This window comes from Tricharina praecox, assembly GCF_024521635.1.
Source record: "Tricharina praecox strain CBS 144465 chromosome Unknown BZA05scaffold_3, whole genome shotgun sequence".
Classification (NCBI taxonomy): Eukaryota; Fungi; Ascomycota; class Pezizomycetes; order Pezizales; family Pyronemataceae; genus Tricharina; species Tricharina praecox.
The window spans coordinates 1,349,779-1,374,478 of NW_026250405.1; the positions used below are offsets into that span (position 1 = coordinate 1,349,779).

The following is a 24,700-nucleotide window of genomic DNA, read 5'->3' on the forward strand; positions in this document are numbered from 1 at the left end:
ACGAAAGCACCCTCCTGATCCCAAAACATCGCTGCATCGTGTAGCGGGCCGCGGCATTCAATCAAGAACGAGGCCGCGAGAGGACCGATCAGAGATCTTGACAGTCCCCAGGGCAGTCCCCAGGGCAGTCCCCAGCAGCCTGGCAGTTCGCAAACTTCAAAAACGCAGTGGCTAAGTACATCTAGATAACCGGTAGAATACCCGCCCCGTGCAGCCTGCAGCTTGCAGGGCGTCCGCGTCCCCGGCCTCGGGAGTCGGAGTAAAGACTAGTACGCACGGGCCACGTGCGAACGTTCGGGTTCCGGGTGCTTGGTGCTCGATGGCGTGCACCTGCCGTGCCGGACCGGGCCAACACCGAACACGTAGGTAGCCAAGGGTAGGTAACCAAGTACATGCCCAAGTACCCAAGTCCCCCGTGTCATGGGCAGGGCCGAAAAATGACACTTGCGGATCTGGATGGGTGTTGTAACTTGTACGTATGTACAAACGAATCACCGGCAACTTCATGGGTATAGGTAGTAGGCGTATTCTATCCAGGTACCCTAGGCTTTGGTGATGTAAATACGGTACACTCCCTCTTCCCGACCCTATAGGCTGTCTGCACTCCCCATCAGCGGATATGTAGTGACCTCGCCTCGCCTCGTCTCGCTGGCCCTCCGCCTGACCGGCCACGAAGAAGTAAACATTTCCTCCACCCGAGGATCGTAGGCACACCGAGTCAGGCGGGATGATGAAATGGAACAGGCTGCAACCACGAGTGATATCCCATGCACCGAGGCATCTTCCCACCACCATTGCCCTCCCCCACCCAACATAGAGTAGTTACGCCTGATTAGGCACCTGACACTCACCACAAAAAGTGTTTTCCAATCATTCCCGTGTAATTCGTCAGTTCGTCAACCATGGTCTCAGCCTCAGCCCTACGTAGTTAGCAGGGGCGTCCATAGAAATAAACCCTGTCAAGTTTTCAGCCGCGTTCCGTTGGTGGGTTTGGTGGTAACCTTACCCATTCGTGTGTGTGGGGGTTTGGGGGGGTCATTAGATACTGAGCTTCCTTCCCTGTCCTATGCTTACCGTGCCATTTCCACGCTCCCTCGGGTCGCTTCTTCTCCGCCGTCCACGCCTCACCCAGCGACAGCGACTGCCGTTGTCCCGCGCCCTATCAGCGATATCAGCCATGGCCGACACGCCCGCGTCCTCGGTCTCCTCCTCGACCACGGATGCGCACGCATACGAGCCGCGCTACATCGACATCGGGATAAACCTTACGGACCCGATCTTCACGGGGGTGTACCACGGGCGCCAGGTTGGGCCCGCCTCTTGTCCTACTCGTACCTAGGTAGCTGACGGGTGTACGGGGGGGGTAGGTCCACGCCTCGGACCTTTCCGGAGTGATCTCGCGGGCGCGCGCCACAGGCTGCCGCAAGCTTCTGGTGACCGGCAGCGACGTGGAGGAGTCGCGCCGGGCGCTGTCACTGGCGGAGGAGCACGCGGGGTACATCTGGGCGACGGCGGGGGTGCACCCATGCAGCGCGGGGAAGTTTGGCGACGACGAGGCGGCCGCCGAGAAGTACCTGGAGGAGCTGCAGGAGCTGGCGATGCACGAGGGCGTGGCGGCGTTCGGCGAGATCGGACTCGACTATGATCGCCTCATGCTGTGTCCTATGGATGTCCAGAGGAAGTGGTTCGCCAGACAGCTGGATGTGGCGGAGATGGTGGGGAAGCCGCTGTTTCTGCACTCGAGAGCCGCCGCGGAGGATTTCGAGAAGGAGCTGTTCCCCCGTCTGGGAAGGCTCAAGGGCGGAGTTGTGCATAGCTTTACGGGCACTGTGGAGGAGCTGCGGAGGCTCGTGGACAAAGGCCTGTATGTGGGAATCAATGGCTGCTCGCTGAAGACGGAGGAGAACCTGGAAGTCGTCAAGGAGTGTCCCCTAGAGTTCCTTCTGCTGGAGACGGATGGGCCCTGGTGCGAGATCAGACCTAGCCATGCGAGCGCAAAGTTCCTGAAGGGGTTGGACCCATTGGTGGGCGCACCGGCGGTGAAGAAGGAAAGGTGGGTGGAGGGAAGGTTGGTCAAGGGAAGGAATGAGCCTGCCGCTATCAGGGACGTGGCTGTCGTCGTGGCCGCAGTCAAGGGCATTGAAGTTAGAGAGGTGGTTGAGGCGGCGTGGAGAAATACGGTGAAGCTGTTCGGGATGGGAGAGAAGTTGGATGAGCCATAGATGAAATGACGGGATTCGTTCGATAAAAGGTACGGAGAACTACATAGACTATCAATCCGAAGAGAATCGAATTACATAGATACGGCATGAATCACGGCCCAATAAACCAGTTACTCGGCCACGTCCATCAGGAAATTATGTGTCAGACCATTAGACCAGACAGAACCTGAATCACCGCTTTTTGTTCGGTGACCAGCACCTACTGAAACAGACGGAGGAACGCTTCGGATTCTAACTCGCTATCCATCACTTTGCACGGCACAACACCGCTACCTGTGACTTTCCCACGTTTAAATCATCATTGCTTGCAGAATTCATCAAGAATGTGTAGGCCCCTTCCACACACCACACCAACACCTAAGAAGTATCCACTTGTCTGGCGCAGTAAAACCACAGAAAGGAGGAAAAAAACACACAGAAAAGAAAGCCGGATTCAAACAGTGCCAACACGAGAAAAAGCCACAGACACCCAGAAATTACTTATGCGGACCCAACCTGCTTGGTCTCGGCTTCCTTGGTGCTTGCCGTCTTTTCGCTGTCATTTTCGGTGGGTTTCGTGACAGCGGCGTCCTTCATCTCGACATCCTCCGTCTTGGTCTTGGGGGCCTTCGCCAAGGCTTCGTCGTCTTTCTCACCCTGGGAAAACTGTTCGTCATCATACTCTTCATCGGTAGCAGAGTCTGAGGTGAGTACCTCACTGCCATCTCCCAGCACAATTACACGTCCAGAGCGTAACGCCGAGCGGATGACTCCGGCCTTTTCTTCCTCCTCGTCGTCGAACTCATCTGGGCTGTCGCCTGAGAACCCGCCTTGTTTGCGTGGTCCACGGGATTCGGCTGTGGCAAAAAAAACCATCAGTATCCAGTGCTTGAATCGGCGGAAAGAGGATCACTCACCATATTCGGGCGGAGCACACGGTCCGTCACCGTCGGCAACGCGCTTACAAATCATGTCGTACCACTGCTCCTTGGTCTTGCCCCGGAGAAGGCCGATGATAGCCATGGTCATGTTGTCGCAGCCAACACCTCCAGTTTCGCTATTATTGGAAAGACAATTGTCCATGAGGTTCTCACAGATCTTGTGGAGCTCCTGTCTCTCCGCAATCCCCCTGCGCACAAATTCGATGACGGCTTGGGAAGACTGGCAATCCCAGATACCTAGATGCATTTTAGCACGGGATGGCTGGCAGTCAGTAATCGGGAAACCTACCGTCACAGGCAACAACCAAGAACTCGTCGTCGTCCGCGATATCGTGGATCATCACATCGGGGTACGCGGTGACGATCTGCTCCTCCGGGGGGAGCTTGGCACTCTTCTTGAACTCGAAATCACCGATAGCACGGGACAGCGCGAGGTTGCCGTTAACACGACCAAAGTCCACGAAACCGCCAGCGGCCGTTATCCGAGCTTTCTCGCCTGTAGTTATGTCGTCAGCAAGAATGTCCGGTATCTGCTGCTCGCGATGTCCGCACCTTCGTTTTGGGGTTTGTGGTCGAAAGACAGAGGCTTAGCTCTTCCCTTGACACCCAAGACGGTCCTCGAATCACCGGCGTTGGCCTGCATTACGGTAAGCATCCATGAATCGAGCCATTGAGAATGTCGGAAGCAAACATACAACGTATATTTTGGTGTTCGTGATCAAGGCGGCCGAAGCGGTACAGCCCGAGACCTCGTCCTCGTAGCGGGCATCTTTTGAAACACCAAATCAGACAAGATTCTTCACATCAACTCCGCATCCGTGACCATCGCCACCGCCAACGTCCCCGCGTGACCACCGTACCTTGCAGGATAGCTCTATCGGTAGCCAAGAACGCGTCCTTGAGAGCTTGCTCGAAGTCTCCGGCGGCGAAAGCAGCCTGTTTGGCGAGAATCTTGTGTATGTTCTCTCCACTGAAGATGGCTACCTTATCACCACCGTGTCCGTCGTAAACACCAAAGAAGCTCAAGCGCTCCTCAGCCGTTGTCGGCCGCTGCGGCGAATCGCTGTTCTGGAGGTCGAGGATGGCAGCATGGGCGTCTTCCATCGAGATACGCCATCCCTGCATGCTAGAGAGGCCGTAGATGAGTCGCTCATCCGCGCCGGTGTCGGAGAACTGGAATCACACACACGCAACGAATTAGCCAACCGCGTTGCAATCCAGGAGGAATGAACATCATCGCGCTAATATTTCTGGGGGAAAATTCTGCCGCAGAATCGTTGGACGATAACGCCGGGTAGGATAAGCGGAAGAGTTGATGATAACGATAGGTTGCGACAGAGCATCCAGCTCATCGTGAAATCGCACTCGACGGGGGGTGAGGAGGGTAGCTCCACGAAGCAAAAGAAAGCAGCAACTGCCAAGCATCCACATACCTTCTCAACGACCGGTTCAGAGAGGGTCTGTCCCATGATGAGGCTGGTGAAGCCTAGTTATTCGAGATAGGATGGGACGACACCGCAGGTTGGTGCTCGAAGTTGGGTTGTCGCAGTTAGTTTGGTTGCGGGGTGTGGGGTGGGGCAAGACGAGAACAGAGATGCGCGGTTATCGGGGTTGGGAGGGGGGAAGAAAGGAAGGATGATGGTTGAGAGGCACGGGGAGGGGGAGGTGAAGCTGAAGCTGAAGGTCCTAGATAGACCAATCCGAGCTTCTTCTGATTTGTGAAAGGAGGAGGAAGGAGAGTAGGAGGGAGGAGGGAGGGGAGGCAGAGAACGAGTTCTCTTGATGTTGCAGGTTTGGGTTAGCGTGGTTTTTTGGTGGTTGCTACCTGTTGCGGCGGCTGCGGGGGAACTTGGATGAGGGAAGGAGGGGCTTTCTATGGCACTTATTTTACATGTCCAGTCACCAGTGTGTACACGAGGAGAACTCTTCGAATGATTTGACTTTGCTGACTCCTTGCGTACCTAAGAACCAACTATTGCTTTTCTTTCTTTTTGATTGACTTCGATCAAGTCAGTTCTCTGGATTCTTACGGAGTCTACAGAGGATGCGGGTTTGAATTACGAAGACCCATCGTCCTGTTCGCAAAGTGGTCAGAGAACACACCCGAGCAAAGACTTCCTTCCATGCAGGCTGGCTTCTCGATGGCCCGGAATACCTATCAGAATATCACATGTCGTAGCACGGCAGAATACTCCTGAGCAGAGTCCCGGGAGTTCACAAGGAGTCACTCTGGCTCTTCTCGCCGGTATTCGGGTCGTTGCTTTTTGCCTTCCCGTCTGCCCGCACGAGACTCTCGTGAGATCTGTCAATCAAGAATGCGTGGCGAAGATGGCGAAGATCCCACTAACCCCGCGATTACCAGCACCAGTGACACCAATCATAGCCGGCGGTTCGAGAGGGCGCCGACAAGGAGGGCTAGAACGCCATGCACGCGTGCTTTGGACCAGATAGGTTGGCTGTCGTGTGGGCTGAAGCGAGGCCTCCACTCAGCCACTGACATCCACGCCGGCAGTAAAGGCTACCGCCCGGAAGAGTAGGTTTTCGTCGTGCATAGGAAGCAAGTAAGCGCGCGAATCGAGGAGGAAGACTGCGAATACTCGCACTCGAGGACGCAGCTGCTGCTCCCGACGAGAAGCGGTACGCAGGTAGCGATGTAGTTACGTGCGCTCGGCTCCTTTAGACGCCGCCACCCAGAGTTCTTCGACTCTGCTCCGCAGCACGTCGACACTTGCCTCATTCGTGCCCGCATGCCTCGCACAACGACGAGCTTTGCAAGTCGCGGAGTGCCGAATCCTTGCCGGCATATACACCGCAATTGTGTTTGCCCACGTAGCAAGCCGTCGAGGTACATCCGTGATATCCCCTCTCAACTAATGCAAATTCTTCCCAGAATAACGACTCCACTCATTTATTTCTCTCAATAGATGACCACTTCCTGATTAAAAGGTTACGCAGCATTCACGGAGACCTTCCGCTGGCCATCACAAAGCTTGGTCTCGGCTCCGCGGATGAATGTCCATAGAGAGCTCCAGCCTCTGACCAGTCCAATCAGTGCATGTCTTGAAAGCTTCTGTCTTTGTCCTCATCCGGAAACATACCTCATCGACCGCCTCACCTAAATTTCCCCCTGGATGCTTTGGCTTTCTTTGAGGCCGTCGGCACATACAGGGTTTGTACGTCAACTAGACATGACGACGGCTGAGATGGTTGCGGCACGGCCTGATACCATCGGCAGAGGCCCAGAAGCAATGGCAGGTCACATCTTCGTCACATAAAGCCTCCCGTCTCAAGCGTCCACCTCGAGATTTCTCTCCATCCGTATTCCATCTCGTCCAGGAGAGTAGTAATTCCTCACTATCTGCACCTCCTTGAATCCGCAAGCTTCATAAAGCCTCCTTGCCGACACCCTCGTCGTATCCACCCAAAGATCAACATTCTCCGCCGCCGCCTTCTTCAATTCCTTCAGAACCATACCCACCATCCACTTTCCAATCCCTTGTTCCCGGAAGGGCTCGACCACGCAGACTTTATGGATCCGCGTCATCAGTTTCGAACGGATGTGAACGGTGTAGCCGCAAAGTTCGGGTCCGTCTGCTCTCGTGTGGTAGACGCAGTGGAGTACTGTCGTGCGTTTTTTGAGCTCCGAGTCGAAATCGAAGGCTTCGTTGCCGGGGAAAGTGCGTTTCTCGGTCTGTTTGATGGCGGCTAGCAGGCGGGCGGAGGCGGGAATGGACTTTCCCGGAAGGCGGGCGAAAGTGAGACTGGCCAAATCGACTGGTTCGGCCATGACGGTGAACTTGTAACGGAAGTTGACGGAGATGGGAGACTTTTGTGTGGTTCGCTAATTTGTGTCACCTAAGCGGCTCAGTGATGCAAGGGTCCACCCACTTTGCTGCCCCTCCATTGTTATCTCCATTCTCCAATCATTTTCCGCAATCCAACACCGATACCCTCAACCTCACAACGCCACCGATATGAATTTTTTCGATGATAACTCAGATGTGGAGCACGATCAGTTCGATGGCATCGTTGCGCATCCAACGATAATGCAAGCCCGCGATACGGAAACGGACTTTGGAGGACTTCTCGCCGCGCCAATAAAGCTCCACGAAGACCTCGCGAAGGGCTGTGGCGGACAGATATGGCCTGCTGGGGAACTTCTGACGAAATATGTCTTGAAGATGTATATGGGTACCCACGGATTGCGGAACAAGCGAATCCTCGAACTAGGTGCTGGAGGCGGGTTGACTTCGTGGGTCTTTCTGTTGCGGCACGGGCGACATGGAGCGGGAGTTGATTGTCTGTTCGTTGTGTTCGCAGACTGGCGGTAGCCGCAGGATGTGATCTCGAAGGAAGCGAGCTGTTCGTCACCGATATGGACGCGATGATTGACCTGATACACAAGAACATCGCGCTGAATGGCTTGCAGAAGGTGCCCGAGCTCAAGGTGGAGCTACTCGATTGGTAAGTCACCCTTCTTCCGGGGGGCGCTTCGTTGTTTCTGTGAGCTCATTTTCTCCGAAGGAAGGATCCCATCCCCGAAGTAATAGCTACTAAACCGATAGACATCGTCTTCGCCGCGGATTGCGTACCGAATATCCCTACATCGTTCCGACTCCATTGCCAGTAACTAAACGGCCATGCAGGTCTATTATGAGCCGGCCTTCCCACTACTAGAGAAGACGATAAAAGCTCTAGTTTCCGACAATACGGTCGTCTACTTCTGCTTCAAGCAACGAAGAAGGGTATGTTTGGTCGACCGACAGCTACCACTCAATGCATACTTACAATGGCGTGTAATAGGCCGACATGCAATTTGTGAAGACGCTCAAAAAACGCTTTAGCATGCACGAAATCACTGAGCTCCGACAGGAGCCTGAATATGCGGCATTTTCTCGGGAGAATCTGCATCTGTAGGTTGATTCGATTCCCATGAGCTATCCTACTGACAATATCCAGGTACATCATGACAAAAAAAGTATAGATAGGCATCCTTTTATGATATGACGAATGAAATGACGAGGCGGGCAGCTACATATTTGCATTTATCTCCATTGGTCCACCGTGGGAGATACTACAAAGCACCTACATATCTAACCGTAGAACTTCCCGCATCCAGTCGGTGATAGCCACATAACACGGCATAGGATCTTCTTCAAAGCAAAAATGACCAACCTCCTCGATTCCACATGTTGTGAGACGCTCCTTGTACGACATATATTCCCTCCACACAGCCGTAACGTCATAACGCGAACCCAAATACTTCTTTGAGTAGACCACCAAAGTTTGGAACTTGATCCTCTTTCCCTCCTCGTGGTCTTTTGCCTCCAATTGGGCATCTATATGCGCTGCGGCACGGTAGTCGGCGCAGGACGCCGCAATGACCGATGGTTTGATGAAATGCTGCTTGAAAACCTCGACACCGGTCGGACCCAAGAAATTGGCGCGGCCCTTCTCCGAGGTCCCACCCCAGCCCGTGAGGCAGTTCCCCACCCATTCAGGACCTCCGTATTTCTCAATCATAGTTTCTGGTATAGGATATGGTGCAGCCAAGAGCGACCTACGTTCATTCAGCAACCTTACTTGCTTGCCCTTCCGGGCAGGTGGCACCAACCAATGATACGTCGCAGCCGCATGAACTGGATTCGCAAACGACTGGAACTGTACAGTGATGGGCACGATATCCCCCAGCACAATCCCGAGAATATCGAACAGCGGGTAGTCCTCGAAATCGAAGGCGATCCGCTGGATGATCCGTGCTCCGCGGTCGTGACCACACAGAATCACTTTCTGCTTGGGGCCGCCGCCGCCGGCAACTAAGCCTAGACATTTGGCTAGCCCGTCGAGAATGTCACGCCCGATCGCATGCTTGGAGTATGCGGAGGTTTCGGTCGTGGGCACTGACTTGGTGCTCTCGCCGTAGCCAGGGAGCTGAGGGCGTCAGTTGTGCATTGCTTACCTTTGGCCTACGGTACCTAGTGGCGGATGTTACGTACATCGGGAATGAACAGTGGTAGATCCGGCGGAAGATATTGTGGAGCAAAGCGGAACCTTTGGATATGTATCAGATGGCGTCTGGTGGCCGCGGCAGTAGGGGCTCTTACTCCCATGAGCTATCATCAATTTTAGCTTCAAATCGGTCGTGAAATCGTCAGTATACTAGTAGAGAGGGGCACGAACGACTGAGGATATCCATGGATCAGAACCAGAATCGGCTTGTTCCTGTCTCCAGGGTCGATTCCACGGATCCGTGCAAACAGTTGCACATTGTCATTTGCGGGGATGATGACGTTGGTGAAGGATGGGAAGAATTCCGAAGACATGGCTGTGATCATTCAAGGGTGTAGACAATGTGCTCTGCTGAGCAATGTCCGAGACTGTATATACTGCTGACCGGTTGACGTCGGGTATTTGACAGGACCCATTGAAACATGTGAGATTATTTACATACAACCTCTAGTCGGTGGTTTACCGTCTGAAACCCGGTGGAGCACGTGGATTTCCCAGATAAGTTACACGTAATGACGTCTTTACGCCTAATTACACCATTCGATTCTAGACCCCTGTAGCTAAGCTTCCTGAAGTTTCGGTACGGGCTTCTACGGTCCCGCCATAGCACGGCCTTGGGTTTGAGCGGCCCCGCACCGTCGCCAACAAAGTCCGACACACGCCCCATCACTCACCGTCTTGGCATGCAGGGTACATTGACGTGGGGGTCCGTGCATAGTCGCGAGCTCTCAGGAGAGAGGCGCGGCGAAACATCCTCCGAACAGAAACAACAGCCAGCAAGCCTGACGATGACTTGAAATGCCCTCCTCACCAGCGCTACAGATCTCCACGCTCGACAGCCAGAGTAGTACCAACAACCGCAATAGCAATGAGCTCCTTTACACATCGTCCGCAACGAACTCCGATGACGACCTGGTCGTCGCCCGCGGCCCCGACATCTCCGTCTCTAGCCGCGTAGCTCCTCCTCCGATCATCACCACCGCCAGTATCGTGAACACCACGCCGCGCACGCCGAACAGAGTGCGCTTTGCGCTCGACGATGATACGGTCGAGGCCGCGGTTGGGCTTGAGCCCGAGGATGACGAGGACGACGACGAGGACGACGCCTGGGAGAATCATGATTATGCCCGCCCGGATGATGCGGATGGCCGCGCGCCGCTGCTGACCGGAATGATGGCACCATCGGTGGCTTTCGCTAATGACCTCGACGACGACGACGATTTGATGGGGCACCATAGGCCTAAGAGTGGGTTCTTTTCGGCATTCGTCAATATGAGCAACTCGATCATCGGCGCGGGAATCATCGGTGCGTTTATGTGTCTGGTTTCTTCCTGGATGATGGGAACACTGGGTCGGAGCATGGGAAGCTAACGGGGTTGCTGGTTGTAGGACAGCCGTATGCTTTCCGGCAGGCCGGGCTCGGCGCTGGTGTGTTCCTCCTGGTGTCACTGACTGTTGTTGTACGTTGTGGACTCCAAATTTACATTCCCAGTGGAATTTCGGACTGATGGTCCGGATTATACAGGTCGACTGGACTATCAATCTCATTGTCATCAATTCTAAGCTCAGCGGAGCCAATTCGTTCCAATCAACGGTGCAAGCCTGTTTTGGCAAGCCAGGACTGATCGCGATATCTGTAAACTTTCTCCTGTCTCTTTCTTTCCTTCCGTCCTTCCTTAAAATCCAGTTGCTGAATCGAAAGAAATGCGGATAGGTAGCACAATGGGCTTTGTAAGTTAACTACCATCATGTTTTCGTTGAGCGGCATATCTGATACGATTCTTTGAAGTGCCTTCGGAGGCATGATTGCGTTCTGCATCATTATCGGTGACTCGATACCGCACGTCGTTACCGCTGTCGTCCCGAAAATCAATGAGATACCGATACTATGGGTGCTCGCCAATCGGAAGGCTGTCATCGCGATTTATACCTTGGGGATCTCGTATCCCCTTACGCTCTATCGAGACATAGCGAAGGTCCGTTTGTGGATTCCTGCGTATCGGTAATTAAGGGATACTAATGTCAATGGTAGTTGGCCAAAGCAAGCGCCTTTGCTCTAGCTAGCATGATTGTTATCGTTGTCACGGTCGTAACGCAAGGGTTCCAGGTGCCAGCCGCAGACCGGGGAAACTTCTCCCTACCGCTTCTGACCGTAAACGATGGCTTCTTCCAGGCAATTGGCGTTATATCATTTGGTTTGTCTCCTTCTTACAGTTTCAATCCCACAAGCTAACGTCATGTGCAGCATTCGTTTGCCGTACCGCTCCCACTCGATGCGTTTCCTCTGATTTCCTACTGACAATAACCAGACCATAATTCGCTCCTCATCTATGGCTCCCTCAAAACCCCCACAATCGACCGCTTTGCGCGGGTAACGCACTACAGTACCGCCATATCTTGCGTGATGTGCCTCCTAATGGCGCTATCAGGCTTCCTCACGTTCCGCGACAAAACGGCCGGCAATGTCCTCAACAACTTCCCGAGTGACAACTGGATGGTGAACGTAGCACGACTGTGCTTCGGCCTAAACATGCTAACCACACTTCCGCTCGAAGCATTCGTCTGCCGCGAGGTGATGGAAACCTACTTCTACCCCGACGCCCCCTTCAGCATGAAGCGGCATCTGATATTCTCGACGGGACTTGTGGTCTCAGCCATGTCCGTCGCCCTGGTCACTTGCGACCTCGGCGTCGTGTTTGAGCTCGTCGGCGCTACCAGTGCCTGCGCTCTCGCCTACATACTCCCGCCGCTGTGCTACATCAAGCTTGCCACTAAGAGCCGGAAGACGTACATCGCCGGCGCGGTCGCCGTCTTTGGAGTATTAGTTATGGTCATCAGTCTCGTGCAGAGCGTTCTCAAGATCATACATGGAGGAGGTGGGGAGGGGAAGTGTAGGTGAATATGTGTATTCTACTATCTAGATGGGTGATGTTATATCTCGTGTTATTTTCGCAGCACAGTTAGTTGCAGCGGACTCGAGACAAGGCTTATTTCGGTTCGCATTTGCTTTTGTTTTGGCATTAAATTAGGTCGCGGTTAAAATGGCTCGCGATTTACTTTGGGAATATCTGGATTCTGGGGCGAGTCGACTCAGTTCAATACGGAGTTCCTGCCGGCTCAACGATAATTTCCTCGTCCGCCGCAGTCCATCCCCGCTTTTCACCACAACCACAACTAAATAATGCCACCAAAGCGGGAATTTGGGGGAGAGCACTATGAGTCTATTGAGACTCGGATTCGAGAGGCTATCGACGTTGTGGAGGCAAAAAAAATCAATTATCTACACGAGCCCGCTCGCTCGCACCCGCTCCCCTCTTCCACCACCATAACTCTACCACAAAGGGAGAACTCGAGATTTCTTCTTCTTCTCTCGCTCTCGCACTCTTCCAACCATTTGGAGCTCTGAAAAAACAACCTTCCAAGTTGCCCTCCTCTTTGAATAAACACAAGCGCGCGCACCAGAGGACTTCTTCGCTCGCGCTCTTCCAACCTTTCTGAGCTCTGAAAAAACAACCTTCCAGGCTGTCTTCCTCTTTGCATAAAAGTCCTTCATCTCCTTCCTTCTCCGTTTGACTTCATCCGGGAAGGGTTTTCGCTCCGCTTTCTGTGCGCGCTTCCAAGCTTCGTGGAGTCGGCGCCCTGCTGCCTCCATTTTTTCCACTTCCTCCTCCTCCCTCCGCTCCAGCATATCCCTCGACCTTTCCGCGGCTGTTACAGCGGCGAGATCAGAAAAAGCTTGCTCTGCAGCCTGCGCTAGCACCACCGCTCCTTTGAGGGTAGCCTCCATCCTGCGCCGGAAGCTTGGGGAGATGCCGCGAACAGCTGCATTAAGCAGAACTTCTTCTGCTCGACGCTTCAGGGAGCGTACGGTGAGCGGTGTTTTTGGCGTTTCCGGTTCGGCCTCGGTGTCCTGGGCCCGGGGTGGCGGCGTCGTAGGTGGTGTGGTAACAGAGGCAGCTGCTTCGCGCATTTTGGCTAGTACTATCTCGGGGTTGTATGGTACTAGGCCGGTTTTCTGGAATGCTGAGACGATGGTCGCAGGCTTGAATGTTCGACAGCGGATATCGGGAATTGCATCGAAAAATTCCATTTTGTCGTACTTCAAGAACCCCGTTGGTGTTGCGGCTTCAACAGCCTCGACATGGTACTGCTTGTAGAGCTGGAACAGATCCACATCCAGTGGTTGTAGTAGATGAGAATAGTGCGGTGGTAGGGAGAGAGGAATAATCTTGTGCTCATCGCAATAGTCAATAAATTCCTCGGTGCAGTGAGAACCGTCGCCGTTAAGGAGGAGAAGCCGATATTCGCCGAGACATCGCCGAGCTGAGAACCGATCAAAATGCTCGAGCCAGCCCATGCTGTGTTCATCGTTGGAGGATCCTGTATCCGAGACACCTACAAGATAATGGTCGGGAAGATTGGTGTACCACTCTCCTTGGTGATGGGTTTCCCGAACGATGATCATGGGTGGTAGTGCGTCGCCATCAGCGCTGATGGTTTCGCACACAGTGACGAGTTCTCGATTTGTCGTTCTGCCGGGATATACTTGACGGTCTCGCTGCCGCGTGATAACCCACTGATCTTTCGCGGTACCAATGCGGAAACCAATCTCGTCAAAGTTGTAGATATCTCGAGGCTGAATACCGCGTTGGTCACATATCTTCTTGAACTCCGCAAACCACTTGCGGACTCCCTCCGGATCGTGAGCCTTTTTGCGGGGGATATCGATATAGATATCCGTAGTGTTCTGCTTTCGGACAAAGTATTCGGGATGGCGCTTGAGAAATCGCTTCGTCCAGTTTTGTGAAACAACAGGTGGTTGGGTATCGGGGTCTTCATGCGCACGCGCGAGGATCGCGTCCGCACAGCTCGCAACCATCTTCTTGAGAACACACGTCCCCATCGCATCCAAACGATCCAGATAGAGGCAAACAGCAAGTTCCTGATCTTCTGAAAGCTTTCTCTTACTTCCTGGTCGGTCACTCTTCGACTGTCGACCGTTCCATCTCGCTCGTAGTCTTTGTGGTGGAAGTTCAAACTCCCGCGCAGTACCTGCGATGTTTGGCTTTTCCTCCCCTCTCTCCTCTAAAATCTCAAGGACCTCTTGAATCCGAGCCTCAATAGACTCATAAGACTCTTCTTCAAATTTCCGCTTTGGTGGCATTATTCAGTTGTGGTTGTGTGTGACTGTGGTGGTGAAAAAGGGGGGTGGATTGCGGCGGACGAGGACACCTATCGCTGAGCTGGCAATTATCGTTGAGACATGGTGGTGCTAGCCACCTTGGCACGAAGTATGTTCATCACCTGTCTTGGTTGCAATGGCTGCAGTACTCGGTCTGTACTGCTCTCCACATACTTTGGACTCAAAATACGAGAACATAAATGAAGATCTACCCACTCGATATGTCCATTGAGTACCTAGCAACATTTGATGGAGTTCTCATGGGTAAGATATCACTTGATTAGAGAGAAGCTGTATCGAGTGGCGAATGGTGTTTTCATTCATAACCCGACTCCATAAATGCAGCCCGATCCTTCATTTCCCCAGTTCGAACACGAAACGATCCCAACCGAGTCCACCACCCCACACTCTGTACCACTCTGCACTTAAGCAGCGATGGTGACCTCAACCTCAACACCGGCCTCGATGTTGATGATGATCTGCTTGACGACCTCGGTGGGGGCGTTAAGGCTACACACACACAATCAGCGTTCCGTCTCTGGGAATCTAGGGAAGGTTATAGTAGACGTACTCGATCAGACGCTTGTGGATTCTCATCTCGTAGCAGTCCCAGGTCTTGGAACCCTCACCACAAGGGGTCTTGCGGGTGGTGATCTTGAGGACCTTGGTAGGGAGACGGACGGGTCCCTTGACGCGAAGAGACTTGCTCTTGGCACGCTCGATGAGCTCGGAGGTGACTATTTTCGGACCGAGATTTTAGCATTCCCTTTCCTGTTCCACTTTCCCTCCCTTCCTCCCCCCCGTAGCGATCGGTAGATAGATGGAACATACCCTTCTCGAGGGCCTGGACCTTGCACGAAGTCAAGGTGATACGGATGCGGTGGATCTTGGGACCTTCCCCGAACTCGCCCTTCTCAGGTTTGTTGTAAGACATGTTGGCTTGGTGAGAGGACGAAAAGATTTCTAGAAAATCTCGACTGTTGAGGCTGTGAATTCGCGAGCTATCCGTCAGCAGCTGTCTTCGCAGTGGTCGTGATGGCGGGCATCAGGGCGTGGGACGGGGGGCGACTTACGAGGTTGCTGTTAGTTGTCGCTGGAACGGTGTCGCTTGCTCATGGGAATTTCACTTTTGTCGAAGTTCACGCACCACTCCCACTCGGCTTTGTGGGTCACGTGCACCACCGTGCGCTCTTGCCCTCAGCCCTAAATTTTCGCTAGTCAGATTTCCCAGCAAGATCTTATCTTATCAGATCTCATGCCATCCGCAACCTTGTTTCCAGCGCGAAACGGGGCTGAAAAATGACAGGGTGTGGAAAGCTTACTTTAAGTGCCGCTGGTGCAGGGCCGAGGTCGCGATCGACGAGTGGATTGGATGAGATCCAAAGCGATTGGGAGACGGGAAGAGTATCTGCAGGTACGAGTGCGTTGCCCAAATTGGATCACAGGACAGCGGTGTAGAGAGAATGTCATAAAAAGTTCATAGGAGGCCACTTTCACCTGTCACTCGTCAGCCGGTGTTGAAACTTGACACGTTCCGATCTTGACAGTAGTCCGACCAAGCTCAAGGCAAATGACGGTCCGAACGGACAGCGACATTCGTCACGGCGCAGGCATTCGATCTCACTCGGCAGTATGATTCTCCAACTTGTAGGATTTAGGGTCTGATACAGTTCTCCGTCTTCAATCAAATTCTTCGGCCGTCTTCTCATCCAAACATGCGCATAAATCCAATAGAAATGACTAGAATATGCCATCATAGTGAGCGACCCACTTGCTCTCGCTCAACACTTCCCGGATGATTTGGTAGTATTGTTGAAAGCAATACAAGAATACTTCTTCAGGACATTTTCCTGCCCCGGTTTGAAGTTTTTCGAGGTTGGCTTATTTTCCCAATCTTCTTCTGGTGGTACCTCCACCACCTTACTCGCACCCCTAATATTAATCATCCTATCAGGATTCCTCTTCCTGATGATATCTGGGTTGAAATAAACCGGCGAATCCTCCAGCCCCACCACCGTTTTCTTCCCCAGCATACCCCTCCATTTCCACCCCACATCCGCATGCACCTCGACATCCGCTGCAAACTGACGTCCGGGCGTGACTCCAACGACCACGACGACCGAGCACACCCGCGGCACGCCATCTTTCACAAGCGAGTTTTCCCGGACCGAGAAGTTTGCTATGTGCGGCGTTAGATCCGTGCCCGTCACCGACCCATACGCCTCCTTCTCAAACGTTTTCGTCGTTTGTCTCCCAATCTCCGTCTCCACGCCCACACCTGCCGCCTGCGACGCCAACTTCGTGCTGAACTTGTTCGTAACTGTCTCCTCGACACCCATGTGGAAACTCTCCCCCTTCACCCCGACGAGGTCGGGGTACGTCGCTTTGATCAAGGGGTTGAAGTCCTCGTCGCCGTCGCTACCATCGGAGGGGGCGTCGGAGAAGCTGATCTGGATGAACGCGCCCTGCACTCGGCGCTTCAATAGTTGAGTCGAAGTAAGCTCCGCATGGAAGGAGAAGGTGAAGGCGATTAGGCAGGCCTCCTGGCCGCCGTAGTAGCCCATGACCGCGCCGGAAATGCGCGCTTGGAAAAGGAGGTTGGAGACGGCTTCATGCATGATTTTCTCCCGTGGAGGCTCCTGAGAGGTGGCGGACGAGGTTTGTCGGATCGTCGTGAAGGAGCTTCCGCCGAGGTTGTTGGTGCCGGTGGGTTCGAGGGGGATGATGAGATTCCATGATGCGAAGGGGTCGTCTGGGTCGACGTCCTCTAGGTAGGGAGGAGGTGGAAGCTGGTAGTCGCTTTCGAGCTCGGGGTCCTCGGGATCTCGAGAGGTAGCACCAGACATCACAGTGGACTTGGAGCGTCCCAATATCCAAGAGAGCATAGCTATTGTGTCCTTGGATGTGCACCGGGATAAGTGTTTGGTAGAAAGCTTAAGCGTTATGGCCTGGTACGAGATGGTACGAGATGGTACATTTAGGGAGTCCACCGGGTCTTTATGTATGGGGTTGGTCACTGCCGGTTATTGGAAAGCCGGTCGCAATTGACTCACGCGCTCCATTACTATCGTGTGCTACACGATAGGAGGCCGAAGATGGCAGGTGGGCGGAGCCGGGTTCCACCAGACGACTCAACCACCCCAGCCCCGCGAAATAGGCTACCTATTAAGGGCCCATGTATGACTTGCGAATGCTCACTTCTGCAATGCGCACGCATCTCGCGAGGTGTCATCAACAAGACATCTAGATGAGGGTGTTGCGCAACCGATAGGTACCCCGCCTTCCTGTCAGCTACATATACGAGGGGTCACCAGCCATGGATGGCCATTACCTGGTACCGATCAATACTGCAGTTTCGGGATGGGCCAACAAACCTCCATTCCGGCACCGTCCGACACGCGCTACGAAGGCATCCATACATCCCTCTATCAAACCCTCCCCGAAACATCAATCGTGGATCTCGAGCGGGCCATACACCTAACTGAGCTTGGTCTTTTCGCTGACGCCCATTACATCTATGACGGCCCCCTCGCGGAACTGAAGGACACGCCCGTCGTTGCCATCGAGCACGCAGATGTCTTTTTCCGGCAAGGCAAATTCATCCAAGCTGCCGGGGTGCTTCGGCGGGCGCTCGCGGCTGTGGAGAAGGGAGGCTGGGGGTTCTGGCGGAAGAAGTCTGGTGAGATGGTGCTTATGAGGATGTTTCTTGCGACTGTGGAGTATTGGAGTGAGGGGCAGTTGAAGCCGACTTTGGAGGCAGCGAAGGAGATGATACAGTGGCTGGGGAATGTTGAGGTGGCCGAGTATACGGATATACAGGTTAGTTCAGACTATCCTCTGCTGGGGGCGGTGGAGGTTCTTCTGATTCCTCTTTCCCTAGAACATTGGTGACTGACGGTTCTTTCGCTTCAAGGTCAGCGCTATGCGGAGATACCTCCATGCAATCCATAATATGGCCCGGAATTCCAATTACGTTGACACGCACGTGCACGGCAGTATTCCCAAGCCATCAGGGGAAGCCATTCCATGGGCGGGTGTTACAGATCTGTACAATTCCCTAGTTGCTCGGGGCAACCTCCCGGCAGCTTACGCCTACCTTCGAGTGGCCCGTGCCGTCATGCCGATTCCAACCCGTGCAGCAACTTTGGACGGTCTGATCGATGCTTGTGAGAAGGCTTATGCCGCAGCCCCAAGCGATTATGTACTTCTGCGAGTCACCCTGAACGCACTGTTTGTTTTGGCGGAAACCTTGATCGCGAGAGGGCAGGACGAGAGAGCCCTTGAGCAGATAGTGAAGGCGGAGGGGCTGTGCCGACTGCTTCCGGATGTTCTCGATGAGGAGCAGAAACAGATCAATGCTCATGCGATCAACATTGCGATGCTCCGCTTTCGTCTCATGCCGGGTGACGATGCGGACCGAAAGTGGGCCGAGGGGACTAGGCTTCTTGCCTTGTTCAAAAAGGCTGGCAACTTCCTTCGGTGGTTCATAGTGGCTAGTCCGCTGCAAGAAGCCGTTAATATCGACAGCGCAGGAAAGCCCTTGTCCGTCGGAAAAATGGAGGCATATATGAACATGTTTAGGGAGCGCCAGCAGTACGGGCATGAATTTGGCCATCTCGAGGCACTTCTCTCTGATCAACAAGAAATAGTATCTCACAACTGCGGACATCTGCCGTCCTTACCAGCGGCTCTGGACTGGTTTCCCGTATTTTTTCGGAGGTATCCTAATTTTGCTATACCGGGATATATGTTCAGCGCGTGGCAGTGGTGCTCCTTGGGCTATGCATTCCTGCAGTCTGATGATATGCAAGAATTGTGTCATAAAGAGATGGAAAAGTGGCGTCCGCATCTACCCACCTCAGAAACAGCTGCACAGCCTCAGCAGGACCCTACCCGCAACGCACCGATCCATTTTGACGACGCCGATCAATGGAATCTTCAGTGGACCAGAATCGCTCTTCGTCGGGAAGACATACACATAAATGTATCCGGAAACGATAACGCCCTGGTTTTGCTGCTGGAACGCATGCGTACCGACCTGGCAGACGGAGTCGTCACCAGTGAACACTTATGGAAGATCCTGCACCCAGCCGCATACGAACGACGCGATGACCTCACATTCCTGCCCGGAGTCAAGGAAGACCTAGCAGGAATTCTGCATTCCATGACACTCGCCGACTTCTATGACTGTGTGTACGGAGCGGATGAACTGGTTCCCGCGGCGATCTGGAACTTCCGCAGGACGCACCTCAATTCCTGGCTTGAGCGTTACAAAGCGCTGAGCACCTCCACCTGGGAGGAGTTGACTGCCGGGATCCATGAAATAAGAGCTCGAAGCCTCGCGAGGAAGGCATTCACGCTTAGCGAAGCCACCGATGCAGATTCGCTTCGGGGCTTGAAACTTCTGGACGATGGGATCGCCACGTACCGGGAGTGTATCGAAATAGGAGCCTCGTTTGGACCGAGCTACAATGTCGCCCTGGATCGAATCAAGAAATACAGGACAATGATAGGGATCTTCCTATACTTCTCTCTACATTATTTTCCCGAGGAGCTTGACCGAGAAAGCTTCCGGCGGCGGCTCGAAGAAGCGCACCAAAATTACCAGGGTTCAGATCTATTTCTTTCAGAGGATGGTAGAGGATACATCTCGTTTTCGGCCGCCATATATCCCAATATGGTCGATCTCGCGTGTTTACGGTATAAAATCGGAATTGCAGAGCCAGACTGGCAACTACAGCCAATGCAGAGATTGAGGCAATTTGATGCATCAGCCGGGAGTGCCCGGGCAGGACTTGTCGCTCCTCATACGCTCGGCCTCGTCGAGGAACTGGGTCTGAGAGAGCAAACTACTGCCCAACAGTTTAAGGATTCCATTCCACAGCTCGCAATAAAGGTCCTTCGGACGGGCTTGCAGCAAGATGATCGCGAAGCAAGAGTCGAGCTGTGGGAGTGGCTGCAAAAGGCCAAAGGTTATACAGCCCATTCCTTTGTCCGATCTCACGTCTTTTGCTGATTATGTTGTTCTCACGATAGCGCGAAGCCTCGCGGAGATGATGAGTCTATCCGCAAACGCCCCTTCAGGTCTGCTTCAAGATATGACAGCTGCAGAAAATAAACTACTGGATGAAGACCGTCAAATACGGGAGTCGATCGATAGTTCGAACGGCTCAGATCGCCACCATCTCATGTTTGACCTGGGAAAGCACCGAAAGGAGATGCTGACGCACCCAAAACTTGCCGCTTTAGTAGCCCTACGAGAGGGTAGTCCGCTAAAGTTTGAAGAACTATCCGATCTCGTTCCGCCAGGTATCGAGGCCCAAAAAGTGGTGTTTGTCGATTGGTTCGCCCCGCAAGACGATCGACATGGCGTATACCACGGGCTCTCGACCTGTATTCAGCTTGTGGCAACTCGGACAGAAGGAACCCCCGAGATCTACAATACTGGATTAGCCCTGGGAGAGGTCGAGCGATTGGTCGAGCAGATTATACCACACAACCTGGGCAAACTTAGCAGTATGGAAACCATGCAACACAATTTTGACCCCTTAGTAGCACCGCTGGCGAAATGCAGTAATCCAGACGATGTCCTCATCTTCTGTCCAACTCGGGTGCTTGGTCAAATCCCTCTGCATGCCCTTCGCATCGACAAAGAGCTCGTGATCAAGCGTAATCCAGTAGTAAGTGAAGTGCGAGCATGTTTTTTATGTGTTTCTGATTATTGACTAGACTGCAGGTTTATACTCCAAGCATGGCAGTGATGCGGTACGCTGGATTGTCTAGGAAGCCGGGGAAATCGGGGCTCCCATTGCCAAGAGCATCGGCATTCTTCACAGCGCCCTGGCGGCCGAGCGAGGGCAAAACCGATGGAGGACATGTCGCGGATCTAGCAAAAGCATTTTCGGCTCCCTTTACGACGAATGAGAGTGCAACGAAAAAGGTGTTCCTAGAGAAATCAGAGACGACAAAGCTCATACACTACCACGGCCACGCCCAGTTGTCCGAGGATGGTCACCCGCTCGGACATAAACTCTCTTTTGCGGGCGATACCGAGGACGAGCACTTTCTCACGGCAAAGGAGATCTTCTCCCACGCTTTCGGCAATCGCTCGCACCTAACAATGATCGCCTGCAGCAGTGGGCTGGCTCGACAAGCTGTTGGGGATGAAGTGATGGGATTGGTACCCGCCCTGCTCCATTCCGGCGTGAGCAGTACTATCTCGACACTTTGGGATACCGACACCCAAGTCGGGAAACGCTTCTCTCTGAACTTCTACGACGGATGGACAGACGATAGCTCAGGCGGGAGGACGACTATCGATCTGGCAAGGGCATTCCAGCGGGCGGTGATCGCTTTGGCGCATGATAGAACCGTGCTGCCGAATGACAAGTCGTTGAAGGTTAATACTGCTAAGACGGCGCAGGCGAAGCAACGTGCGGTGGAGGCTCTGAACCCACCGTTGTATTGGGCAAGTCTTGTACTTACGGGGTGGTGGATGTTCGATTTTGGAACGAGAGAGGTCGAGGAGTGGGAGATTGTCACGAAGGAGTAGTATATTGATGTCGGTGATGGCTCTGTTAGGTTTCCCTTATCGCTCTCTAAATCACAGTCTTTGGCTACACTTGCTCCTACGTAACTGTTAATCAGTAATAACAAGATCGGTGGCCTCCAGGACTAGGTACAGTAGTTGTCGTCAAGATCGTTGAAAGGTACAAATAATATTGGTGAGCTTACCTATTTTGCTCGGTTGATTCGCAAAACACAGCGGATGACCAGCTAGACATACCAGACAGAAGCAGAAGTACATAGGTATGAAAACAAACAGGATTCTCGAGGCGTGCAAATATTACCAATATGACCAATGCGCAACATCTTGGACGGATGACGATGTGGCTTGATGATGTGAATTTTGAACTGAGAATCGCAACAAAGATGCAGTCGGCAGAACAAGTCCCGGCTAGGCGCTCAATACTGGTGATTCACCCAATCTTTCTCCGTGCTTGATCGACGGAGCTTGATCAAAAAATTCTTTAATTCACCGATGCAAAACCAGCATCATCATCTCAACAGTTACACGATTCACGAACTCTTTTCCACTCGCAGCCCAAGACCCGCACCACAGACCTATCCACAACAACCCGCAGCCCCACCCTCACCTCCCACCAGATGTGCAAATGCGAACTCCGCAGCCGCAAGCCCCGCAATAACAGCAAAGAAGTATCCCTACTCTGTCAGCTTACCTATCTCTACACCCCCGCCAACTATATCCGGAGGGGTGGGGGGGGGAGGGAACCTACCACGACGAAAGTCATAGTCACCAGCATCACGGCGTATCCCAGGGTGGCGGTGACAGCGGTCAACCCCGCCCTCGCCAGCTCTCTCGGCAGGTTGAACGTCTGCCTCCCATCCTGGCCGGCAGCTTCCTTGTTGTACGTGGCCGATGGAGACCAGTAGTGCTGCTCGAGCCAGACGCGCAGGAGCATCAGGCTGCGCAGCAGCCCCGAGAAGAGGAAGATCACCACCAGTGCACCGATGAATTCGCCGGTGTTGCGGGGGACGACTGAGTCGAAGAGGATAGGCATCTTGGCGTACGATACTTGGAAGGTCATGGCCATGCCGCAGCTGTGGGTGGAGGAGGACGAGGAGTGGTCCATCGCAGCAATGGGTGAGGGAGAGTGGTGGCAGCAGGACATTGTGAGTAATAAGTAGGGCTGAGGATGGGGAGAGGAGGGGCTGAAATGAAATTGCAGAGATGGAGAGTGCAGAGATGGAGAGGGCAGAGATGGAGAGGGCGGTTTTTGTGCTATATGCAGTTCACTATAATAGGAAAGTTTGGTCGCAAACTGGGCCAAGGTTTCCTATTTGGGAAAACCTGCTCCCCGTAGTACTGTACTCGCGCGAGCAAGTTGGAGAGCTTAAACATCGTATGTACTGGGTGAGCTGGTTTGCTAGTTGATTACGATGTTTACACTGGTAAGATCTGAATCGACGGGATTTGACTTTACAAGTACCTATGCTGTTTCGTTGATACGGAAACCGGAGTCACTTATCAGCTGTCCATCCATTTCAATCCGTTGGGCAAGTGTGTTGTTATGCCCTACGGAGAATGAACCAAGCGCATGTATCCGGTACATGGGTGGAGTTCGTAGATTTGTTGCAATGCATCAAGTCGGCCCAATCCGGACCAGGTGCCGAAAGGTGGGCAACGAGTGATATTAAAAGCATTGATATCATCCATCGGGGGCGGTGGACTCGTGCCGCTGTATGACACCTAAACTCCTAATATGTATGATACAACAATCCGAACCAATTTGTTGCTGCCATTCCCGCAGGCAGCATCCCCCGATTTTGGAATACTCATGCACTGCAACAAATGTACAGCCGATCGAACATGAGGGGGGAACTCATTTTATTGACGTATCTACAGACCGAAGTAGATCACGACGTCCACACCAAAGAGAGCCACCGCCGCGACACTAGCTAATCAGCGTCTCTCGCCTGCCCGCGAGAGAGAAGTAGAGTACACTATGCCGATCGAACATGTAGGGACAAGAGCGGGATTGTGGTTGGGGTTGTGGCGCCAACCGCGCCTGTTGTTACCGCGCGTCAAATGGCCCGCCTTGTCTGAAATGGACCCAGTAGATCACAGTTCGACTACTTTGTACACACAATATAGGATCCTTCTTCGCGAAGGTCGAAAGCTCAAAGCTGCTCAGTTAGTTACACAGCTGAAGAGTGGTGAACCGGTGAACAGAGCAGGGGGCTTCGCTGTGAAGAAAGAGGGTCAGTGTTGCGGGTACTGGTCCACTACTACATACCGGTCATCCTTCCCTCTGGGAATTGGACCTAAGTGAAGTATATGTATCTGGAACTTGAACGGCGTTTGGTCGCCTTATGAGACGGTGAGAAGAAACAGTGTAGGTAGATGGGACATGAACGGCCCGCGCGAGATGTTAATTTGAACTTCAAGAAAGGAAATGGTCTCATGCACGATCTTGAGGATAGCCTAGGTAGTTTGTTGCTATCAGTGTCCGGATAGTGCCATCATGGATCAATTGTCCTGTCTGGCATACGAGTACTGGTTCCCAAACTGCACCTTCTCATCCTCGAGGAAGGAGCGATCACCGGGGTGGTCACTCGTTCGGTTTGTACTACTAGATGACGTCATTAGTATTGGGATAGGCTGAATCTTGGCGCTGAAAGATAAGGCTGATGATAGCCAGAGGGTCTCTTTCTCTCATCACCCAACGGTCCCAATTACCACAATTATCATGATGACAATGTCAATACATGTTCGAGGGAAATAGAATGTCTTGACCAGTGGTTGTGGTGATAATCAAATCGCTGGATTGAAGAAAAAATGAGAA

At 53.1% G+C, this 24,700-nt stretch overlaps 10 protein-coding genes across 10 annotated transcripts; 4 read left to right on the top strand and 6 right to left on the bottom strand.

The window, feature by feature from the left end:
* The first annotated feature begins 983 nt into the window (after window positions 1–983).
* Window positions 984–2,362, top strand: BZA05DRAFT_387346 (putative hydrolase). The gene is made up of 2 exons (XM_051482566.1): window positions 984–1,306; window positions 1,368–2,362. Exons 1-2 carry the CDS (start codon window positions 1,067–1,069, stop codon window positions 2,220–2,222), a joined length of 1,095 nt encoding a protein of 364 aa, XP_051343102.1. The 5' UTR covers window positions 984–1,066; the 3' UTR covers window positions 2,223–2,362.
* On the bottom strand, window positions 2,363–4,985 carry BZA05DRAFT_387347 (phosphatase 2C-domain-containing protein). Its single transcript, XM_051482567.1, has 7 exons — window positions 4,576–4,985; window positions 4,003–4,315; window positions 3,838–3,911; window positions 3,695–3,779; window positions 3,432–3,638; window positions 3,119–3,379; window positions 2,363–3,058 (listed from the first exon to the last, which is right to left on the bottom strand). Exons 1-7 carry the CDS (start codon window positions 4,609–4,611, stop codon window positions 2,703–2,705), a joined length of 1,332 nt encoding a protein of 443 aa, XP_051343103.1. The 5' UTR covers window positions 4,612–4,985; the 3' UTR covers window positions 2,363–2,702.
* Window positions 4,986–6,027: 1,042 nt separating this feature from the next.
* On the bottom strand, window positions 6,028–7,051 carry BZA05DRAFT_387351 (acyl-CoA N-acyltransferase). Its single transcript, XM_051482568.1, has one exon. The coding sequence runs from the start codon at window positions 6,927–6,929 to the stop codon at window positions 6,429–6,431; it is 501 nt and encodes a 166-aa protein (XP_051343104.1). The 5' UTR covers window positions 6,930–7,051; the 3' UTR covers window positions 6,028–6,428.
* A 65-nt stretch (window positions 7,052–7,116) lies between these two features.
* Window positions 7,117–8,059, top strand: BZA05DRAFT_332391 (putative methyltransferase-domain-containing protein; the record flags this gene model as incomplete). The annotated part of the gene is made up of 5 exons (XM_051480646.1): window positions 7,117–7,394; window positions 7,463–7,606; window positions 7,667–7,730; window positions 7,789–7,887; window positions 7,946–8,059. The coding sequence occupies 5 exons, from the start codon at window positions 7,117–7,119 to the stop codon at window positions 8,057–8,059; spliced, it is 699 nt and encodes a 232-aa protein (XP_051343105.1).
* On the bottom strand, window positions 7,946–9,580 carry BZA05DRAFT_167004 (Alpha/Beta hydrolase protein). Its single transcript, XM_051479156.1, has 5 exons — window positions 9,323–9,580; window positions 9,247–9,255; window positions 9,139–9,193; window positions 8,757–9,073; window positions 7,946–8,702 (listed from the first exon to the last, which is right to left on the bottom strand). Exons 1-5 carry the CDS (start codon window positions 9,475–9,477, stop codon window positions 8,228–8,230), a joined length of 1,011 nt encoding a protein of 336 aa, XP_051343106.1. The 5' UTR covers window positions 9,478–9,580; the 3' UTR covers window positions 7,946–8,227.
* A 369-nt stretch (window positions 9,581–9,949) lies between these two features.
* BZA05DRAFT_331828 (amino acid transporter) lies at window positions 9,950–12,050 on the top strand (the record flags this gene model as incomplete). Its single annotated transcript, XM_051480610.1, has 8 exons — window positions 9,950–10,457; window positions 10,541–10,611; window positions 10,677–10,787; window positions 10,866–10,882; window positions 10,941–11,127; window positions 11,184–11,346; window positions 11,397–11,408; window positions 11,461–12,050. The coding sequence occupies 8 exons, from the start codon at window positions 9,950–9,952 to the stop codon at window positions 12,048–12,050; spliced, it is 1,659 nt and encodes a 552-aa protein (XP_051343107.1).
* A 2,484-nt stretch (window positions 12,051–14,534) lies between these two features.
* On the bottom strand, window positions 14,535–15,453 carry BZA05DRAFT_387374 (ribosomal protein S10 domain-containing protein). Its single transcript, XM_051482569.1, has 4 exons — window positions 15,407–15,453; window positions 15,165–15,319; window positions 14,905–15,070; window positions 14,535–14,843 (listed from the first exon to the last, which is right to left on the bottom strand). The coding sequence occupies exons 2-4, from the start codon at window positions 15,265–15,267 to the stop codon at window positions 14,759–14,761; spliced, it is 354 nt and encodes a 117-aa protein (XP_051343108.1). The 5' UTR covers window positions 15,268–15,319; window positions 15,407–15,453; the 3' UTR covers window positions 14,535–14,758.
* A 464-nt stretch (window positions 15,454–15,917) lies between these two features.
* Window positions 15,918–17,382, bottom strand: BZA05DRAFT_387375 (uncharacterized protein). The gene has a single exon (XM_051482570.1). The coding sequence runs from the start codon at window positions 17,216–17,218 to the stop codon at window positions 16,115–16,117; it is 1,104 nt and encodes a 367-aa protein (XP_051343109.1). The 5' UTR covers window positions 17,219–17,382; the 3' UTR covers window positions 15,918–16,114.
* Window positions 17,383–17,479: 97 nt separating this feature from the next.
* Window positions 17,480–22,168, top strand: BZA05DRAFT_387378 (CHAT domain-containing protein). Its single transcript, XM_051482571.1, has 4 exons — window positions 17,480–18,152; window positions 18,247–20,305; window positions 20,370–21,013; window positions 21,070–22,168. Exons 1-4 carry the CDS (start codon window positions 17,694–17,696, stop codon window positions 21,883–21,885), a joined length of 3,978 nt encoding a protein of 1,325 aa, XP_051343110.1. The 5' UTR covers window positions 17,480–17,693; the 3' UTR covers window positions 21,886–22,168.
* Window positions 22,127–23,283, bottom strand: BZA05DRAFT_387379 (Ctr copper transporter family-domain-containing protein). The gene is made up of 3 exons (XM_051482572.1): window positions 22,632–23,283; window positions 22,387–22,557; window positions 22,127–22,307 (listed from the first exon to the last, which is right to left on the bottom strand). The coding sequence occupies exons 1-2, from the start codon at window positions 23,024–23,026 to the stop codon at window positions 22,458–22,460; spliced, it is 495 nt and encodes a 164-aa protein (XP_051343111.1). The 5' UTR covers window positions 23,027–23,283; the 3' UTR covers window positions 22,127–22,307; window positions 22,387–22,457.
* Window positions 23,284–24,700: the final 1,417 nt, after the last annotated feature.